The sequence below is a fragment of the Orbicella franksi genome, chromosome 13 (assembly GCF_964199315.1).
Source record: "Orbicella franksi chromosome 13, jaOrbFran1.1, whole genome shotgun sequence".
Taxonomy (NCBI): domain Eukaryota; kingdom Metazoa; phylum Cnidaria; class Anthozoa; order Scleractinia; family Merulinidae; genus Orbicella; species Orbicella franksi.
This window is the reverse complement of record NC_138157.1, coordinates 19,172,967-19,193,858: the sequence shown is the minus strand read 5'-3', so window position 1 is coordinate 19,193,858 and position 20,892 is coordinate 19,172,967. Positions and strand designations below refer to the sequence as shown.

The 20,892-nt window shown below is 38.7% G+C and overlaps 1 protein-coding gene across 1 annotated transcript; it reads left to right on the top strand.

Moving 5' to 3' along the window:
* Positions 1 to 17: 17 nt before the first annotated feature.
* LOC145466422 (ATP-dependent RNA helicase DDX1-like) lies at positions 18 to 20,421 on the top strand. Its single transcript, XM_081450135.1, has 32 exons — positions 18 to 46; positions 1,039 to 1,090; positions 3,978 to 4,041; positions 4,633 to 4,662; positions 4,924 to 5,020; positions 5,645 to 5,692; positions 6,234 to 6,317; positions 6,764 to 6,847; positions 7,633 to 7,709; positions 8,016 to 8,088; positions 8,484 to 8,560; positions 8,707 to 8,760; positions 9,518 to 9,584; positions 9,896 to 9,969; positions 10,490 to 10,513; positions 10,628 to 10,680; positions 11,225 to 11,285; positions 11,794 to 11,865; positions 12,437 to 12,463; positions 13,085 to 13,174; positions 13,615 to 13,665; positions 14,305 to 14,379; positions 14,592 to 14,651; positions 15,475 to 15,526; positions 15,603 to 15,749; positions 16,087 to 16,178; positions 17,260 to 17,332; positions 17,479 to 17,551; positions 18,092 to 18,134; positions 18,605 to 18,700; positions 18,823 to 18,943; positions 20,060 to 20,421. Exons 1-32 carry the CDS (start codon positions 28 to 30, stop codon positions 20,179 to 20,181), a joined length of 2,232 nt encoding a protein of 743 aa, XP_081306261.1. The 5' UTR covers positions 18 to 27; the 3' UTR covers positions 20,182 to 20,421.
* Positions 20,422 to 20,892: the final 471 nt, after the last annotated feature.

The following is a 20,892-nucleotide window of genomic DNA, read 5'->3' as shown; positions in this document are numbered from 1 at the left end:
CACTCGTACATCGTTGCTCGGATCAAAATGGCGGGCCACTTTTCAGGTAAGTAAATCAAAGAAATTTTCAGTGACAATTCTGTTCCTCAGTTTGCTCATGGCTTTTAGACCAAAAAAACTTAAAGCTGTTCTTGTGAGAACCATTGTGACTTCGTTTGAAGTTAGTATTCCAGGACTTTTGATGCCGTTTCTTACTGTTTTTGGAGCACGTGTAAGCTTTAGCTTATTAAAAACAAGAAAATCCCTATTGGGTTCCGCTTGCCCATGGTTGGAAATTTTCAACAAAGCTTCCAAAGTGATTTGGCTTACTATATCGTCGTGTGCCACTGGCTTGCTGAATTATTTTGGAAAGGGATGGTTATTGTGTAAAATTCTTTGCTTGGACGTCCCATACTGCTGAGCCCTATTAAATTTAATGAAGGGTACAGTCTATAAGCTTAATCCCCTCCAGGATCCTGTGAAACAAAGCAGTTTCAGTCTCATACACTTCCCTTACTTCTTCCAGTGAAAATAAGATTTTCTTGTGTTTGGTTGGCCCAGAGGATAAATATGCATGTAGGTATGGTGGGGGAGGGGAGGTTTAGGGGGGTGAGGGTGTCAAGCTGTAGCAAATCGGCCTCAGCTCAAACGGTAACATAATTTTTATATGTAATTTATTTATTGTAGCAGGGGCGGGTCTAGGGGGAGGATGTAGGGGGTGCACACACCACCTCCCCCCTCCCCTGAGATGAAGCCTTCTTCTTCGTACTGGCTTTTAAAATTTGTTTACCTCACCAATCAGTTACGCAATTCCTTAGTGGTGCACCCCCTCCTGAGAAAAATCCTGGATCCGCCCCTATGTAGTCATGTAATTTTTAGAGTCATAAATATGCAACACTGCTCTTCATGTAAACTTGACATGCAGTTATGGAAGGTACTTAGGAAGGTACCTCTCTCTTAACTGCAACAATGCCTACACAGCGCGTAATAGACTATCAGACAAACGTGGCCCTTAGATGGTAGATGATTTACTTTTTTTGTCTCTGTTTTCATTTTAAGAGTTTGGCCTTCTACCAGAAATGTGCAAGGGGGTTGAGGAAATGGGATGGCTGTAAGTATCCAGAAAGATGTTAGAATATGTTATTTCTCAAAAGTGAAATGCAAATCAACAAAAACAATTACGCAACGATGCTTTTCATGTCAAAACAAGTCAGTCTGTCAAAAATTAGTTTGATCCTGCAAAAAATAAAAATCGGCCCAAAATGCTATATACGCCCTTTTTGCACGAAAGCCTTCAATTATAAACTGCATCATAATAAACCTTCATATCAAGGTTCTCCTTGGTTTTATTTATAATTTTTTTTTTACAATATACCTTTATGAAAGTTGTGTGTGAAACTAAGACCATTAGACATCCCTGCAAAAAATCTTTGAAGATCCTTGAAGTATTTTCATAGCAAGGAATTAAACACTAATGTGTTAGCTGTTATCTATCTCTTTTGTGACTAGGGGTCGCATAAGGGACCGTTCATTTTTTATGAGGGAGGGGGTGCTGGTGGGATTTGGGAAGTACCATTTAAAAATCGCATGACCCCCCCTCAGCTTACCAATTTTTTCACATGCCCCCCCCTTATAGCGATCATTTTTTGGGATGACCCCCCCCCAAAATTGAACAAACTATTTAGATTTCAACTTTTTTAAAATTTGTCTATTATCCCCCTACTTCACGTTATTGTGCTCACTATGAAGACAATATTTACAATCCCTATCCTACAGAGAGCTGTTGCTTAAAAAACAAATCAAAAGAAAGAGAAGTCAATTTCGGCTCTCCTAGTTATGGCTCGCTCTGAGCGTGTGGCATTTGGCCTCTCATTGGCATCTTCCTCATCTGAATTGATGAATGCAAGAATGACGTCACTTGAGTCATCTTCTCCCCCAGAGTCAATGGTATCACTGTCATACTCATCATTGTCACTTTCATCCGTTTCACTACTGTCAGCACTTGCCCTGTTGTCATTTTGTGTCAATGTCCTGGCATTCCTCAGTGTTGGTTGGCCAGCTCTGAAGGGCTCTTCTGCTGCAAGCATGAATGTCTTACAATTGCCTTTACTTTCTCACTCTTGCTGCTTTTCAAATGCTGCTTCAGCCCGTGGTGGTTCAAGTACCTGTTTAGTTCTGGAACACATAGCTTTTTAAGCTTGGTTAGATCTTCGCACAACTCAGTCCAAGGATAATCCTCATATGATTTATCTTTTGCGTCCCTACTTAACTTTGCCTTTTCTTCTGTTCTCTTTTTCCTTTTAAATTCCAGCGCTTCAAGATGCTGAAGATAATCCACCACAAACTTTGATTTGACAATAAACTTATCTGCAAATAGAGCAACGCTCTCTGGTTCAGATAAAACCAGCCTGCCACTTCCATGCTCTTTCTTCGCTTGGACCCTTGGCTGCCAGTCATCTGGATCACGCCCTTCTTTTGGGCTCTTCTGGTAGGAGAGGTAGTGGTATTCCGGTAGGCAGGAATGGTCAGGAACTGGTTTAGGGTATCTTTTTATGGGTGGTCCAGTCCATTCACAACAAAAAGAACAAATTTCTCCTACCTTTTCTTGACAGGACAACTTTAGAAACTCCCTGTAGTTCTCCCTCTCCTCATAATGCTCATTCATAAACTTCTCAATGTTACAGAAGTAACAGTAGCCTGGAACAGAGTCTTTCCTTCCTCCTGCATTGTGATACTGAACCAAGTATGAAGTGTTGTGAAAAAACTGGAAATCTGTTGATGTGTTGTGTGAAACACATTCTTACATTTAATTTACAGATGTCTTTATTTGGAAGGTTTTTACCTCTACTCTAGTGATAGGCATTTATAAATGTTGCCCTGTGCAGGTAAAACAAAAAGCTAAAGATGAAAGATGTAAAGGAACAAGATTCCACACTCTTTCAGTCCAAATGGGCTTGCTTTAAAGCAGGGCAAAAATTTGCTCACAGTTTTAATGTAAAACAGATCAAATGTAGAGAAGCTAAGTTGACGAAGGTCACGCAGGACATGGAAGCACTAGAAAATAAGAAGAGCAATTATAACAGCATATTCAAGGGCATACTCAAACAGCACATCAACAAAAGGAGAAGGTAAAAAGAAAGCCGCAGAAAGTCAAATGAAAGAAAGAGGAAGCGGACTGAAAACAATGTCCAACAAGTTTATGGAATCTGTGTTGGAAACCCGCAAGGAAATGATCTTCCACAATGCCTTGTGTACCCTCCTAGAACAGCTATCCCGGAAGAGTGTATTAAAGTTGAGGATGTTGCCACGTCGTTATTTAGAAGAGATGGGCCATACATCGCACAGCTCTTGGAAGGGAATTATTTCACCAATGCTGCAAGCAGCAGAATCACCACAAACCTTGAGCAGGAAGTCAGAGATTATGTTTACACCTTCATGTACCCTGAAGAGTACACTCTGACGGAAAGCATTGCTGCTTCTTGCAGCATTGGTGAAAGAGACTCCCATAGCAGCACAAGCGGCGACGCAGAACTCGACGACAGCGAAGATAAAGATGAGTGCCAGAGAAAGTTGCATTCGAAAATAACAGTGTTAAATACTTCTTTTCAGTAGCTACAAATGCTTTTTGTCGCCAAACGTTTTTTTAAAGCAGAAGGAAAGTTTGTAATAAATTTGCATCCTGCCTTCTATGTTTATTCTATAGCAATTTTTTTGATATTCAAACATTATGCCATTTTAAAGTTTTTCTAAAATATTTCACGTGACCCCCCCTTTTTCCCTTATTTTTTTGGGATGGCCCCCCCTCGAAAGCCATTTTTTTTTGCATGCCCCCCCCCAAATCCCACCAGCCCCCCCTACCTTATAAAAAATGAACGATCCCTAAGTCCTCAGAATTAAACACTACTAGTGGTTAATAAGTTCAGATATAGGCTTGTGCTTGCTTTTGATGGCTAAAATGTTTATGTTATGATAAATTGAAAGTGTTTTCCTCTTTTTAGTCTTCCAACAGATGTACAAGCAGAAGCCATTCCACTGATCTTGGGGGGTGGAGATGTGCTTATGGTAAGAATTCTAGAAAAAAATTATGTGAAATTAATATCTTTCATTTTTGTTCACTGATTTGACTTCAATTTAAATTAGGTATTCTTAGTTCCCTTGGATTTTTGTGCAAGTACAGTGCTGTGTACACATGTAGCTATATTTTGGCTTACTGCAATGTCCTTGAGGTTAGGAGGAAGTTGAAACTTGAAACACAGTCTTCTCTTGCAGTGTCTTTTTCTAATAGGAGCAAGGCCTCACGAGAACTGCCTCACCCAACAACAAAACACAGTAACTCTGACTGTGCTCAAACATTCAATGACACTTCCATTGAGACTCCAGTATCAGGTGCAGCACACTGGCCTTGACTGATGTCAGCAGATAACAAACAGGTCTCCAAAAATTATTGGAGTAACCTGAAAACATATCAAGAGGCAACCCATGGCAGTTTACTTGTCTAAAAGAGAGCATGTGTAGGACCATTTCCATCACAAGCAAGAAAATTTTGTTCTTAAATTACTCCTATCTAACCATTTGAAATTTACATATTCAGTTTATTTTGCTTGATATGTTTAGCTGGTGTTCTAATTTTTATGTGGTCTACTTTCTTCCAAGGCAGCTGAGACTGGAAGTGGAAAGACTGGGGTATGGAGTTTGATTGTTTTACCATAAATTTTGGTGTTACATGCAATGAACTCATAAAATTAAAGGACTCACACAGTTTGTTAACTGAGAATAATCCTCAAAATTCTCAGATATTTTAAAGTTTGTTTACCATTACCGCTGCTATCCCATGGGTATAAGTATTACTAAAACAAGAACTGATGTATGTACTATTGGTAAATAATAAAGATGAGTATATTGAAGTTTTGAAGTAGTGATCTCGTGTTTGTGATTCTGTTTCAGGCATTTTCTTTGCCAGTGATTCAGATTGTACATGAGACAGTAAGGGAAGCCATAAGTGGCCGTAAGAGTTCTCGTCCTGCAGTTGCTGCGTCAGTTGGTAATTGATAATACCAACAACAATAACAACAATAATGATAACAATAATAATGACCCTTTACGTTACTTAATAAATTGTGTAATTTGCTTTTTCCATCACTGCCCAATTAGCAATTGATAGTGAACAAATTTCTCAACTAGTTACCTAAATCAATTTTTTTATAAAAGAAGTGATACAATAATATTATGTAGCAAAACATACAATGCCATTAAAAACTCAATACTGGATTTGATATCTAGGTACTTGTGGTAGGGACATTACCCTTAAATCACTTGTCTTTAAGTATGAACTGTCAGATAAATTTTCAGCCATAAATATTTTAATTTACATGTTTTCTCCTAGTGGGTGAGATATCTGACATTGGGAGAAAGAAACCATTCAAAAGTGCATGACAGTCATTTCAGTATCAAGTCTACTAATTATATAAATGTAATAAAGGTTTCCCTTGTTCCACTCAATTTCTCATGAGTATTTTTTTGTCAGTCATTTCCTGTCAAATGACTATGGAACCATACTTAAAACGTGCACTTCATTTACTCAATTAGTAGCAGTTTTTATTTCACCTAAAGAATTCAATATTAATTAAAAATAAGTGATGTATTTCTTTTTTCTTTCCTTTGATAGCACCTAACACATTTATATTGAACATATTTGATAGAGATCTGGATTTTGGTGAGTAGTGCACAAAACTTGTGAATTTCTCCCAGGCTTGAACTAAACTTGTCATCTTACTCATTGTGGATATTGTAGAAAAAAAGTTCACTTACGAGCCAAGTGTCCCATCAGGCCAGTACTGATCTCCGTAGCATGAAGCGACTATGAGTACAGTTATTCCTACTCCCTTCTGAATGGGATCCTCATCCATTGCATGGTTACCCCCAGCATTAGATTTGCTAGTACCCATTTATACGCCTGGGTGGAGAGGGGCTCTGTGAGAGCTAAGTGTCCTGCCCAAGAACACAGCACAGCACCAGGGCTTGAACCTTGACTGCTCAATCTGGAGGAGAGAGCACTAACTGTGAGGCCACCGTGCCTCTACTCGCATTGTAAAGACACTGTGGAAATACAACTAATGATCCTAACATATAAAATTCTTATACTAACAAAATACTTGGTTTATGTTATGTATTCTGTATGTGGCAAAAATAGTTTTTCTTGACTTGCAGTAGTAGGAAGTAGTTTTTCATTCCAATTCATTTTTTATGATTCGTAGCCATTGATGAAAAAGGTTATCTGTGCCAGAGTCGCGATCATTATAAGTGGCAAGGATGCCGCTCTACTCTGGGTGTAAAACAGGGTATGTAAACATTGTTCATCACTTCTGGTTATGAAAGAAAACAGGACTCCATAAATAAACTTAGGGGTTTCATAAATGTTTTCACCAGGAGGGTAACTGGTTTTCACAAGTTGGCAAAACTATTAAAACTGAACTTCTTTGTAAGAAAAAATTCCACTAGATGGTCAAACCAGCCCGGCAAAATTGTCCTCACAGCCGGTCAATTTGCCCGCTACCCGGCCCTTAAGGAAACCTCTGTAAACTTTTAATCCGTTAAGAAGTTTCAGTTTTCAAAAGAAACAGAGAGTGAATACAATTTTATCAGTACTTGTTACAATAAGCTTTCTGTACCTCTGGTTCAAATTATTAGTAAGGCGAATAAAAGGAATTAATTTATTTTGTGTAGTTGGAGCATTGTAAATAAGAAAAAGTCTGCTAGAAAATTAATATTGTGTCATCTTTGTTAGGAAGGTACTATTATGAAGCTTCAGTAACAGATGAAGGTCTTTGTCGTGTTGGATGGTCCACAGAGCTGGCAGCACTAGATCTTGGTCAGTTGGTAATTAATAACAATGTACAGTTCCAGAAAATATCCAACCCCCACTGTAGAGGGTTGAGGGAAGGGGTCTTGAGTACCTTGAATGATTGAAGGAAAGTATGACGCTCAACCCAAACTTCCAGTAGAGACAGGGAAGGGGTCAAAGTATAAAAAATTAACATTCTTTAGTTCTTCAACTTGAAAATAAGGTCTGTTGAATCTCCTAGGCTAGATGCTATTTGATAAGAATTTGGATATCATGGAATAATTACTTTCCATACACACAAGAGCCTATGTGAACTGCTCAATCTAATTTCTACAATTAAAAGTCTTTAAGAATGTACATTATAACATCCTAAAACCCAACTGAAGGATGAATTCTTGTGTTTAGCAAAAGGTGTTTGTAGGCCATAGGCCTGGTAGATGGTTTGGAAGGTTAGAAGTCACCATCATCAGCAACATCATCATCATCATCGTCGTCGTTGTCGTCGTCGTCATTATCATCCTCATCACCATCATCATCATCAGCAGTAGCAGCAGCAACAATATCATCATCATTGTCATTGTCATCTCCATCATCGTCGTCATCATTATACCGATCATCAGTCACAATTGTGCCATGGGATGCAAAAGCCATTTTTCATGACATTTTTCTGCCTGAAAGACACAGGTTCCAGGATATTTATACCCTTACATGTAGTTGTGTTTCTGTGTGTTTCCTGAAAGTTGATTATCAGTGCCTTGATCCCCTCAAAAGTGAAGAATGTAAGATTGTACACTCAGTTTCTTTACTTCCAGGAACTGATAAACAGGGTTATGGATTTGGTGGAACTGGGAAGAAGTCATTTGGAAGACAGTTTGACTCCTATGGAGAGGTACTTATCTGATTGACTGATTGACTCAGACTGACAGATGGACGGACAGACAGACTGATCTATCGATTGATTAGTTTTTTACTCATTGATTGCTTAATTGGTGGCCATGAAAAATGCTGGCATGCAGTGCTTTAAGTGAACTTATTTCGTGTGGCCATTGCTTTGCATAAGATTGAGAACTATACAATTTTTCTTTAAAATAAAACTGTCCAAATCATTGTTATTTCTTTATGTTAATAGTTACCATCAAGTTGTTATAAATTGTGATACTGATGCCTTGGACATTTGATTATCTTGCTTCTACAGCCATTTGGAATCAATGACATTATTGGATGCTTCATCGACCTGGATAATGGCTCAATCAAATTTAGCAAAAATGGTTAGTGGTCATAATGAACCTCTTTTTTTCCCCAAATCTATATTTTACCCTGTTATTTTTTATGCAGAATGATGTTGGGAATGGAACAGTTTGTAACTATGTGTCTAACCCATTTAATTGCAACTCCATATCATAGCTATTCTCCTATTTTTTGTAAGATCAAGTCCTAGTTTTGCAATCACACTATTAGTGTTTCAGTCAGACACTACATGTACTGTACCTGAGATCTTTACACCAATGAGATAGTGACTACTGAGTGATATCTGAAGTAATTATTGTTAACTGGCGAATTATACAAAACATATTCTCTTCTTGTTTTGTCTCCAAAATGAAGTCCAATTTCCAGATTTAATTTTGTCCCACTATTTTTGTTTTACAATTAATCACTACTGCAGGAGTAGATTTTGGCAAGGCATTTGACATTCATACAAACCTTCAGGGAAGCACATTTTTTGCTGCAGTTGTGTTAAAGGTAAAAATATCTGCTGGTAATAATTTTTTGCATAGAAATATTTTGATTTCATCTTGCCATCTTGTTTATCAGCTGCAGTCATTTATCCTTCCTAAAAAACTACACCGTCAGTACAGTATATATTATGAACCTTTTCTTTTGTGTAGAATGCTGAGCTGTTGTTTAATTTTGGTGATTCTCCATTCAAGTACCCACCTAAGGTAAGAGTGGATGTGGTGCTGCAAGTGATAAACCTGTGAATTGAGATTAAGTACATGTACATATAACAGAAGTGCCAAGCCAAGCCCATGTATATAACTGTATGCCATATATAACCTCATCAGTGCAATACTCTTGTCAGCTAGCACATGTACATGCCCCAAAGCGAGTTCTTGTTTATATTTAAATAATGTTCAAGAAGCTTGATGAAACAGTTCAGTTGTGTTATTGCACAAAAGGCCCCAGGTGGTTTGGTTACTTAGTTATTGAGTGTGTTCACTTTATGTTGAGTATTAACAAAAATGTCATCTGCTAGCAAAAATCCCAGTTGATTGCTATAACCAATGCCAACCTCCTCCCAAACCAGTTTTAGAGCCTGCTGCCACCAGGCACTGCCAGGAGAAATTATTATAGCAGCTGACTATAAATTATACACACATTTCAAGACAGACAGCTTCCTATCATACTCCCGAAGAGGAATCCCGAAGTCTTTGACATTCACTTTGTTTTGTAATGAGTATCCTGTTGAGTTCATGTGAAAAATATTATTTCTGTTAACAATTGACAGGTAATGGACAGATTTATTTTTTATATATAATTTTATTTATTATTTTATCTTATTTATTTATGCAAATAACTATTAGGTCAGAATTTAATCTCAGCAATACATGTATATCAAAGTTAAATTCCATATCCCAACTTGCAAATAAGAAATTTATTATCTCCTATATTATGCCTTATTCTGACATAAATTTGAAGCCTGGTGGATATAAAGGACTGTCCAAAGCCCCACCTAATGCAGTGGCTGTCTCAAATATCAAAGGAGGTAAGTCGTTACGCTACTTTAATCAGTTAGTGACAAAGTCAGGAAGGTTTCAAGCTTCTTAGAAAGAAATTTCAAGTTCTCCCAACCAGGGTTAAAGCCTATTACCTTCCACACACGGGTGAGACACCCATCTACTGAGGTGCTGAAGATCACTTGCACTTCCCACTTATCTCGCATACAGTGTTAGAATTAGTTTTGTCATTGAGCAAAGATGTGTCAACAGAAGGAAGCAATCCATTGTTTCTTTCCTTGCAATTTGGCTCTGGTATGCTTTTTTCAATTAATTTCTGTCTCTGTTGAAAATTGCCTAGGGGCATCAGCGGTGGCCCAGCCCAAATCTGGCAAGTTTAATAACAGATGTAGTCCATCAGCAATTATTATGGAGGTGCGTGTGACCACTGCAATGTATAACAAAGATGTTCAATCACCATCGTACATTTAAGCAATACATTTGGTAGATTATAATGCATCACTATTAATCCCTCAATACAAACATTGACAGTTCAGTCCGTAACCTAGAACATGTGCAAGTTTCCCTTCTATGTCCCATTCCTTTCATTTCAAGATTGTCATCAATTAGATACTGCACTGGATTCCACAGTTACTTTGCTCTGTTCACATTGGGCTTCATAGTGTTACTCCTTTGCAAAAATTGTATGCCTGTGGTGCAAATAACCTAATTCCTATGGTTAACCTCTGAACTGAGCTTTAATGAAAATAGAATATTAAGGAGCTTTAAATTGAAGCATTGAACCTGTGAATCCTGCTCTGACAAGGTACAATGGAAAAAGGATAAAACAATTAACATTGATACATCATGATTGTATTGTTCGCGTTTCTCATGAGAACTGTTATTCGTCACTGCGACTTCTTTGTTTCTTTATTTTTTCTTTTCTTTTTCTTAGCCTTCTAGAGAATTAGCCCAACAGGTATGTAGGATTGAATGAAACTGTTGTTAAATTATTTTTGCTTACTATTTTTCAATTGTCCATTGACGTTGTTACCACCGCCTTGATGCAAGTAATTTTGTGTTGAATGCCTAGACCCACAATCAGATCTCAAAGTTCAAGAAGTATTTACCAAACCCACAAGTCAAGTAAGCTACTTTAGTTCTCATTCATTTTGATGCTATGTAGTTGTGTTGTTGCAAAAACACTGTCTGGTGGGAAGGGAGCTATATTGTACTGATTGAAGTTCCCATCTGACCAATTTGATGAAAGGGCAAACAATTATCATCTACGAAAACCCCATTTAATTTAAATTGCTTTACTAATTATAGGTGAAACTACAGGTCACCTCATGCGCACTCTCTTTTGAATTTTGTGTGCATTGTGAGCCTAAGTTTATATTTAAACTTTATTATATGGCTTGCAACTGATATAATGCACACTCGTATTGGCTAATTCTGGGGCATTATTCTCCCATAATGCCTACAGGCTGATTACAGGCCTGCAAAACTAAAGCAAAAAGCCATATAACAAACAACTTGTCAACCTCGAACATTCGGTCTTTACGGGAAAATCTCAAACCTTGGCTTGCCCTATTGACCTGGCTATTGCTTGGACAATACAGATTTTCACTGTAAAGATCTCACTCTCAGTTAATAGGTAGTTAAAATAAACATTTTCTTGGCATTTTAGAGAAGTCCTTTTGATTGGTGGAGAGCATGTGAAGACCCAAATTCAGATGCTTAATGATGGGGTGAGTGTCACATTTTACAAACTAACAATAACATTGAAATTGTTTCAATGTGAAAGTGAGTTCAGTTGCTGAAAAACTCTTTAAACTGTTAAATGATTGAAGTTAAGTGCTGCAGGCAATTTAAAGGAGATTTGTTACACATGTCTTAAGAATACAGCCATTTTTTTCAAGTTTATCACTCAATCTATCTTAATCCTCCTCAGATTGTTAATTTTCAGTTTATTATCAGTTCTTTGGTGTCTTTGTACCTTAGGTATTCAAGACATAAATTGTTTCCTCAAAAAAACTCTTTGAGTGTCTTTAAACTCAAAACTTGAAACTTGAAACTCAAGCCCCGAATCTTGATTCTCTGTTTTTGAAAACATTGAGGATCGAGTATCAAGTTTCAAGTCAAGACGTAGTCAAGACTTACCTTTGACTGGTACTGTGCCCATGAACATTATAAACTGATGATAACAGGTTTGCTTGTTTTCTAATCATTGTCTGTGGCTTTTCATTATTTCTGTAGGTGGATATTGTGACTGGCACACCTGGAAAACTTGATGATTTTATCTCTACTGATAAAATCAGCCTCTCTCAAGTATGTATGGCCAGCTCATTATACAAGAGCGAAATATTTTAGGAAACTGGCCATTTTGGTAGATAACTTGAGTAAAGTTGAGGTGTTACAAGGGACTAGATGCGCATAACTGAATCGTTTGTTAACCATCTGATTGACAGTCATCTAACCTCACCAGCACTCTAGTAAAAATGTTGGCAGTGTAAAATGAAATATTCATGAATTAAAAAAATACCATGCTTTGTACCAAAGCCCATGCAAACATCCAAGGCAGACTAAGTGGGGCAAGGGGCACTGAGGGCCTTGCACCTCTGTCATTTGTTTGGGAAATTTAAAATTTGTCGCAAGTGCTTCTAGAGTACACCAAAACAAATTTCAGAAAATCTAGTTTTTTTAAAGACGGTAAATATTTTCTGAGGGAAACATCCCCCCTGCTCCCCCTTGCAGCTGCCATGCCAACTGCCACAGCACCCTGTTTCTGAATTTCTTGGATCTGCCCATTCATCTGTTATACACATGAGAAGTGAACAATCAATTGTTTATATGCTAAATTTTATTAAACCATTTCTGGTAATATACAATTTCCTTTCAGGTTCGCTTCTTCATTCTGGATGAAGCGGTATGTTTGCATTGTTAGCCAATGGCAACACTAGCTGTAGATCATGTTTTATAATCATTATTATAAAATGTGTTAAAAATAAAATGTACACCTTAAGGTCCCATGGTTAAGCTGGTAGAAAATTTAATTTCTGACATTGCACGCCGACCAGATTCTGCAAGGGGAAAAGTAATAGCCTGCGAGCAGGCTCTTGTATGCTGCAGCACGAGTGGAGAAGCTGCGATAGCCAAGGTAGAAAAGATATGGATATGGAATCATCAGCTTGGTTCCTTTTCTCACTTGTTTGCTATAGAGTGTTTCCGCATGACATCATTGGGACCATGTTGGTTTATGACGAAAAAAATTGTTTGGAATTAGCAATATGGCCACCATGAAAATGCTCTATTGTATTCCTTCACTCTGTATGTATTATAAGAACATTTTTAGATTATCTCTACTACAAATGATACAACCTCATTCCCAGTGAGGTTGTCAGTGATATGGTCACCATCCAAACTGCCACTTTTGTGTTCCAAAAGGTGGTGGAAATATTGGATACCTGAGTACTAAATTATGACAAAAAAACTTGTGTAGTCTGACAGAGAGTTGAATTAACTGCTTGTCTTTTCCGTCTTTTATCAGGATGGTTTACTAGCTCAAGGGAACCATGACCTGATTACAAGAATCTTTAGCAAGATTCCAAAAATGAGCCCAGATGGCAAACGACTACAGGTAAAAATATAATGGAACCAACAGTTTGTCTGAATAAACTGCTTTTAATAATTACTTTGCTGGCATCTGTGGGAGATGCATAGAAGTAATGGCTAGTGTGTTGGACTCCAGGTTCAAGCCCTGGCTGGGGTGACTGTATTGTGTTCTTTACTCTCACAGTGCCTCTCTCCACCCAGGTGTATAAATGGGTACCGGCAAATGTAATCCTAGTAGTAACCATGCGATGAACTAGCATCCCCGGGTTCCAGGGGGGAGTAGTAATACTCCTGGTTGTGTCATGCTACCAAAGCTAGAGATAAGTGCCAGTCAGATGGGACACTAGGTTGGAATGCAGACATTACCTGCTACCTTTAAAGAATCCACATGTATGAAGATCAATGCTTCTTAATTACCGAGTGCACGTGATTTTGATAACGTTGCTTTCACCTTTTCTTTCACAGATGATTGTTTGTTCAGCGACTCTTCACTCTTTTGAAGTCAAGAAGCTGGCTGTAAGATATTTGTGTGTTTTCAAACGATCTTGATTGTAGAAGCTAGTAAATATTTTTAGACACAGCAGTTTCAGTTTCAGTTTGACTGTGAAAACGGTCATGTCTTCTTTAAAGATCAAAAAGGTGTTTTTTTAATAATAATAATAATAATAATAATGAAAAAAGAGATTATATGTGTATGTAAAACCTTGATAGTATGCTCACCGCTGTAAATCTTATCTGCAAATCAACCTTTTACATATACCTACATTGTAATAAGAGCAGAAGAGCTGAACGTATGTTATTGTAATTTTACTTAAAATTGTAAAACTAACATTTCCGTGAAAGGTGTGGAAACGCATAATTTTTTTTTTACTAACAATTGGACCTCTAAAGGCTGTTCTTTGGTGAACAGTAAAATTACTTAAAGATTCCTATTAACCACATGTATGAATCAGGGTATACGAGTACATCCGGCAATACAGAACGTTGTCAGGATTTTAGCTTATCGTGCAAAGAATGTTATGTTAATAAACAGCCTCCCTCACGAAAACTAGAGTCTCCGTTTAGGCAAGTGTAGAAGAACACACATGATATACAGTGTACAGATGGCATAATCTTTATTTTGCCTTGGGCTCAGGAATGTTATTTCTTTCTTAGGATAAAATCATGCACTTTCCAACCTGGGTTGATCTCAAAGGACAGGATGCTGTTCCCGAAACCGTCCACCACGTGGTAAATAATTTATAACATTTTTTTCATTACTGCACCAGTTTCATTTTGAAAACACGGTCGCCAAATAGATTAAGAGTACGGCCAGACTCACGCAAGAGAGGCGAAGCCGCGAGAATGAGTCGGGGGTGAAGCAAACCTGGCAGGGAGCCAAAGCAGCTAGGAATTTTATCTAGGATGGTATACTTTGTCGTAATTATATCTGTGCTTTATAGGTTTGCCATGTGGATCCCAGAGCGGACAACTCATGGCAGAAACTAAAGAATAAAGTTAAGGTGTGTGACTTACCATAATCCTCTATCTTCAATCACTAACGTAGAACCTGGGTGCAACGTTTTTACACCTAGCACCAAGCACCAAACGTTTTCAAATCTTGCTTGTTGCTTAACTAAGTGCTTTATAGCTTCAACAGAATCAAATCTTTGTTTCTGCAGTGTTTTTTAAGAGAATAATATGAAATGGTTTTTGCTGTACGGTTACCCTTCATAACATGCGCGCTCAGGCTTTTACTTTTTCGCGTGTTTCGGTGCTTCCATCGTGCGAGCCGCAATCTGCTCGCGTGTCAGCTATGTTAAGGTAAGAGAATGAATCTGGTGACGGTGCTCTGGCTAACCTTCCTAACAATGACGGAACTAAAACAGAAGGTGTCACGGACTTGAACAATCCTGCGCGTTATCGAGGCAGAGGAAAGGGGATAGAGACTGGGAACGAGGCCGATGAAAGTGCATGCTGGACAGTATTTATTTGAATGGTCACGCATTAGGATATCAGTCAGGTAGGAAAACCCTGCACAGCGCAATACACAGGGATGATCACGCGAACTACCGATTATCCTTGATTCAAACTATTTACTGTAGTGAACAGTCCCACATGAATGTACTCCTCGACCGCTTTCATTGAAATGTTGTCCCTTAAGGTTTCACGATATTTTAAACCGACCTTGCATAGTATAACAAGCAGCGCCACACGAAAGCTCAGTTTGGTAGTTTTGAATGGTCACATATAGAACCACCTTTCAGTTGTTGTGACAAACATGTGACCCATACCTATATTCAGCTATTTTCTTTTACATTTGACCACTGTTTTTTTTTTCTTTAGACTGATGGAATCCATGCAAAAGACAACATGAAATCTGGCGGTCAAATTCCAGGTACGAGTTATTTGACACATCTTGAATGAGACTTAATATAAGCTCGATAATTAACGTGCACTTTCTCATTGTGCAGAATCTCTGTCCGAGGCCGTGAAGATTTTGAAGGTTGAGTACTTGGTGACAGCCATCAAGGAACATAAAATGGACCAAGCAATAATCTTCTGTCGTACGAAACTGGATTGTGATAATGTGGAACAATACCTGGTCTCCTTAGGCGGAGGTAGTGACAATGCATTGAGTAACAGTGGTGCTTGCTGTTTTTCTGTTTTTGTCGAGTTCTCTGTCAAGGGTCTTAAACCAATCAGAATGAACGTTGTCTTTTTTCAACCAATGAGCGAAACCATGACCAGCTTGACGTGCGCGCTTTTGCATTGAGGTTTTATGTTTTCCCGCGCTTTGCACAGGGTGAATGTTTTCCCACGCTCAGCACCATTTGTTTGTTCTTGCTTCGCTTTATGATTGGTTTACCAGGTTATTTACCCTTATTGTTATTGGCCAGAAGTGATTATTTGTATATTGGTTACTGAGAGGTGTATTGTGTATTTTTTCTTCACCAGGTCCAAAGGCTATGGTCAATGAGTACTCTTGTGTGTGTCTCCATAGTGACCGATCCCCACAGGAAAGAAAAGCAAACTTGCAAGCGTTTAAGGTAACAATAGCTAGTTACACTACAGAGGCTAGCGCTAAAATTACACTTACATACGTGCTATTCGAACAGAAGGAAGGCGGCACTTAGTTGGTCAACAGTTTGGCGTTGTCGTATGGCTTGATGTACTCCAAAAGGAGCGAGAGATTGGGGGCGTTGTAAAATGTGTTTTTTATTACACCTCATTTTCTTGAGGAGGTGTGAGTTTTTATTTAGAAATTGCATCGACGAAATCACAGTGTTGGCAGCAGATCATGGGCTCCTATTGGCACTTCTGGCCTTACATTGATCGAGAAAAGGGTTGGGCCATCCCCTTAAGACCTAGCACTTGAGACAGTTAAGCATTCGGAGTACCTTTTGCCTCTGAGTCTTGATTCAAAACCTTGAAAGGAAATTAGTTTTATTTAATTCGGTTATTTCCTATTGCCCGCGTTTTGGATTAATTAAAAGCAAAAAGTCAGAAGGTGTATTCAATTGCCTGGATTAGCAAGGACAAATTTAAGTGCTGAAGCTGTATATTACTTGTTTAATTTTATTTCAATTTGGAAGAAACGTATTTTATAACAAGCTCATGAAAGCCCTTCCGTGTTTTGTTGGTTTATAGATTACATCTGCATTTGCATTACGATTAATCCCGCTACATGATAAGGGACAACTCTAATTGTCTGTTGTAAAATGAGTTAATAAAAAGATAGAAAACCAAGCAAGGTCATGACCTTAGTTTAAAGATGTTTGAATTTAAGATATCTCATTTTAGTTAAATTTGTAAACACTGTTTATCACTGTTAAGACCGATTAACAGTAGAAGTACCACGAATACATGGAACACATGGAATGATTTATTTCAGCTGTCCTACTTCATGTAATACAACACACAAAAAAGCGCAGTCCTACTTCATGTAGTATAACACTGGATATAACAGTCATCATCATCATTTGATAGGTTTGGTTGAACTGGGTGGAGAAACGTGCGCGAAAACCAGCTTTCGACATTTGACACTAGCGCGCACAACACTGTAAATGATCAGTGACCCTATGGGCCACATTTAATTAAACCATGGCGCATTTTCTTTTCTTTTTTCAGGAAGGCGAAGTGAGATTCCTTATCTGTACTGACGTCGCTGCCAGGGGCATCGACATCACGGGTGTACCATACGGTGAGAACACACGTCTTCACTCAGTCTATCTTTTTAGTTCAGCATTTCCACTTCTCCCTCCCCCCTCCCTCCCTCCCTAGCTTTTCTTCCCCTCCCTTCCCCTCCTCCTTTCTAACGAGAAACTTACGCTTTTGCTTCCTTTTCAGTCGTGAATGTAACATTTCCAGACGACAAACAAAACTACGTGCACAGAATTGGACGAGTAGGAAGAGCAGAGAGGTAAATGTGAATCTAGGTTTGAGCTTTTTATCTCAACGAGTAGCACTTGTGAACACCAGAAAAGATAAAATAATACACATTAGCGTAAATATGATAGTAATATTGAACTGCAGCGTAGGTGTATTCCTGTAATCTGCGTCAGACCGCACATCCTGCTATCACCCACTTTTAGGATACAAGCAAAATGCAGCTATTATTGCAGGGGAGGGTGTTTGCGCTAATTTTTCATTGTCATAGACAATCCTATCAATAGTGTTTTCCCCCAGCCGGGTTATGACTCTAAAGTTCTGGCCCTTCATGAACAAGTAGTAACCGAGGCATTTGTGGTGGAAACACCACTTACCTTAACCCCATATTTGTTAATGGCGGGTATAGTTATGTAATTCTAAATTCTCCTTACAATGTCAACACATTTTCGAGCAATCAAGTTGGGAGAGAAACGTTAAACGTCAACTGGGGGACTAGAAGACATTGTTCTTGTCTGCTACCACATTCTCAGAACTGTGATAAAAAGAATGTATGTTGTTCTTCTTCCTTTAGGATGGGCCTGGCAATTTCTCTCGTTTCGGACGTTAAAGAAAAGGTACAGTTCGTTACATGTTCATCGAACTGTGTTATGTATAACGAATCCTTGCTCTTTGGGTCCCAACCTAGAAAATGTTTCACTATGTAACTTCGTAGGCTTGGTTAAAGAACGGAGAGTTAAAAAGGAAAAAAAAAAGCGAGGATACGAAAGTTGTGCTAAACAATGTTACATTGACGCCGAATTTGTTTCTTTTTAACTTGCGCCTGTAGTAAATTTCCTCTTTTAGGAGTTCGAGATAGTTGATAGTAAGTGATTGAAGAAGTACATCCAGGGGAAAGTGATATGAGTTAGTGGGGAGTGCAAGACAACAGAGTTCTAGAAAGCGAGGTTGTACTGCAGTTTCGTTGTACCACGTGTGGTTCCATTTTGGTGCAATTTTTTCAATTAAGTGTTGCCTTTCAGCAATACCGTAATAGTCAGGAAGGCGATAACCCGGTTATTTAAATGCTGGCGTGCTTTAACTGTAGGTATGGTACCACACGTGTTCCAGTCGGGGTAAAGGATGCTATAACACACGGCTGAAGGACCAGGGAGGCTGTGCTATCTGGTATGACGAGAAACAGGTAAATAAATTATGATATCTACGCTTTCACTTAGCTTATCAAAGCTGTTAGACGTTTTGATGCCACGTTTCACAAAGCGGTTCATTTAATGTATATTTTCTCCATTTCGTTCTTTTCTGTAGTATTTAGCTGACGTGGAGGAACATCTTAAAGAGACAATCTCGTCCATTCAACCCAACATGAAAATTCCACACAACGAATTTGACGGCAAAGTGACGTATGGGGAGAAACGTAGAGGGGCAGGTTAGTGTTGTATGATACTCATTTTGTGGTCACCTTCACAATTGGCCATATTCGTATTCTCGGTATTGGACTGGAACTAGCTTGCAATGGAGGCTCACGCGGGGGAATATCATTAAAAAGAGATGAATGTCATTTACATTTGAAAAGACTCCCCCCATTAGCCTCACTTGCAAGCTAGTTCCAGTCCAATACCGAGAATACGAATATGGCCTATTACAAAATGACCTTTGCTGACGGAAAGGTGAGTTCCAGACATACGTACCAGAGGCACTCTTGTCTCTGATTAACGTTGTGGTGAATGGTTATGATTTTCACGTTAAGTGGCAGGAGCAACGGGGCTACCAAGGTGTTTCAACTTCTCTGTCCTATAATTTAGCTTGCGGGAGTTATGATTTTTAGGGTTTCCCCAGGTAGGCTTGAGGCGAACGCGAGACACGTTTGAAGCGAGGAAAGCGAATTTCGTGAGTCAGGATTACGGATAAGAGTTTTGCACCGGAATGGCTGATGAACGTTTTCTTTTCTCTGACTAAATGCATGAACATTTGCTTTGCTCTGATTGGCTTAAAGGTGTCTTTGCTCTGAATGGTTTATGAAGGTTCTTTTCACTCTGATTAGCTTTGTGAATGTTTGCTCTGCTCTGATTGGCTGTATAAAGGTTGTTTTGGCTCTGATTGGTTTTATGAAGGTTTTCTTTGCTATGATTGGCTGATGAAGGTTTTCTTCGCTACGATTGGCTTATGAAGGTTGTCTTTGCGCTGATTGGCTGTGTGAAGCTTTTCTTTGCTCTGATTGGCTGTATGAAGGTTTTCCTTACTCTGATTGGCTGAAGGTTGTCTTTGCTCTGATTGGCTGATGAAGGTTGCCTTGGCTGTATCAATGTTTTCTTGTTCTGATTGGTTGACAAAGATATTCTTTGATCTGAAGTGCTGTATGGAGGACTGCACTTCATTCTGATAAGTGACTATCCTTTCGAAAGTCATTACCGCAGCGCTCTAGCAATATTGTTGTCATGCGAGTTCTCAGAATCGCACATTTTCTGCACCATTAAATTCACAATTCCTGCTTTTCTCTTGATTTTAGAGTCATTTATTTCTTATTTATTTGTTTTCGTTTTAGGGAGAATATTTGAGACGCACACAGCAGAACTGGCACCCTCGGTCAGGGAGCTGGCAGAGATGGAATTCAAGGCCCAGACTTCATTCCTTAGCTTACAGCACAGGGACTGGATAAAGCACTAGGATACAATGATCACTCGTCTTCAGTGTATTGGTTATCAGTAAATAGCTTTCAGAGCATTCCGATGATTGAACGTCAGAAGAAGACAGTCCATATCAGATCTGGGAAGGTCAAGATAGATTGCATCAGAAGAGCGACGGAAATGGAATAGTTACAAGCTCCAGGGGACGACAGACTCCCATGTAAAAATGACTGGAGTTTTCTTTAGTTGAGTTATTTCGATGCTTCTTTAGGTTACTAAAGTTGGAAAAAATGTCAGAAACTGGATGAAAACAAATTCGAGTCACCCACAAAGTGCGATTTGGGGTCCCATTTCACTCCCTCTCTCCCTCCCTCCTCATTTTTATTTGGGAGTTTCCCTACGAGTCATAAGCATTGTTAAATGGACTGGTTGTGTTGCGCAAGTTTGGATTATGGTTTTAAAGCGAGACTGATGTGGCTTATACGCTTTGTGTAAGATAGCTTCGTGATGCTGGATCTTGGTAATCAGATTTTACCTGTCGATAATAACTAGTCAGACTGGTTATATCGCCGTTGATAGGACTGGTTGGAACTGATGACACACACTGGAAAGTGTAGAGTCATATGCTCAAAAGAACTATAAATATGGAAATATGAAACATTAAAAATCACTCAATAGCAAGCCAGTGTTAATTAAATGTAAATTATCAGCATTATTTACATAGCTGAATCGCTCAACACTACCGTCTTAA

What these genes read in the sequence shown, in the direction of transcription:
- LOC145466422 (XM_081450135.1), top strand. An exon ending in TTGCTGCAGTTGTGTTAAAG is followed by an intron (nt 8,561 to 8,706) that starts GTAAAAATATCT and finishes TCTTTTGTGTAG; the next exon opens with AATGCTGAGCTGTTGTTTAA. An exon ending in TTACCAAACCCACAAGTCAA is followed by an intron (nt 10,681 to 11,224) that starts GTAAGCTACTTT and finishes TTGGCATTTTAG; the next exon opens with AGAAGTCCTTTTGATTGGTG.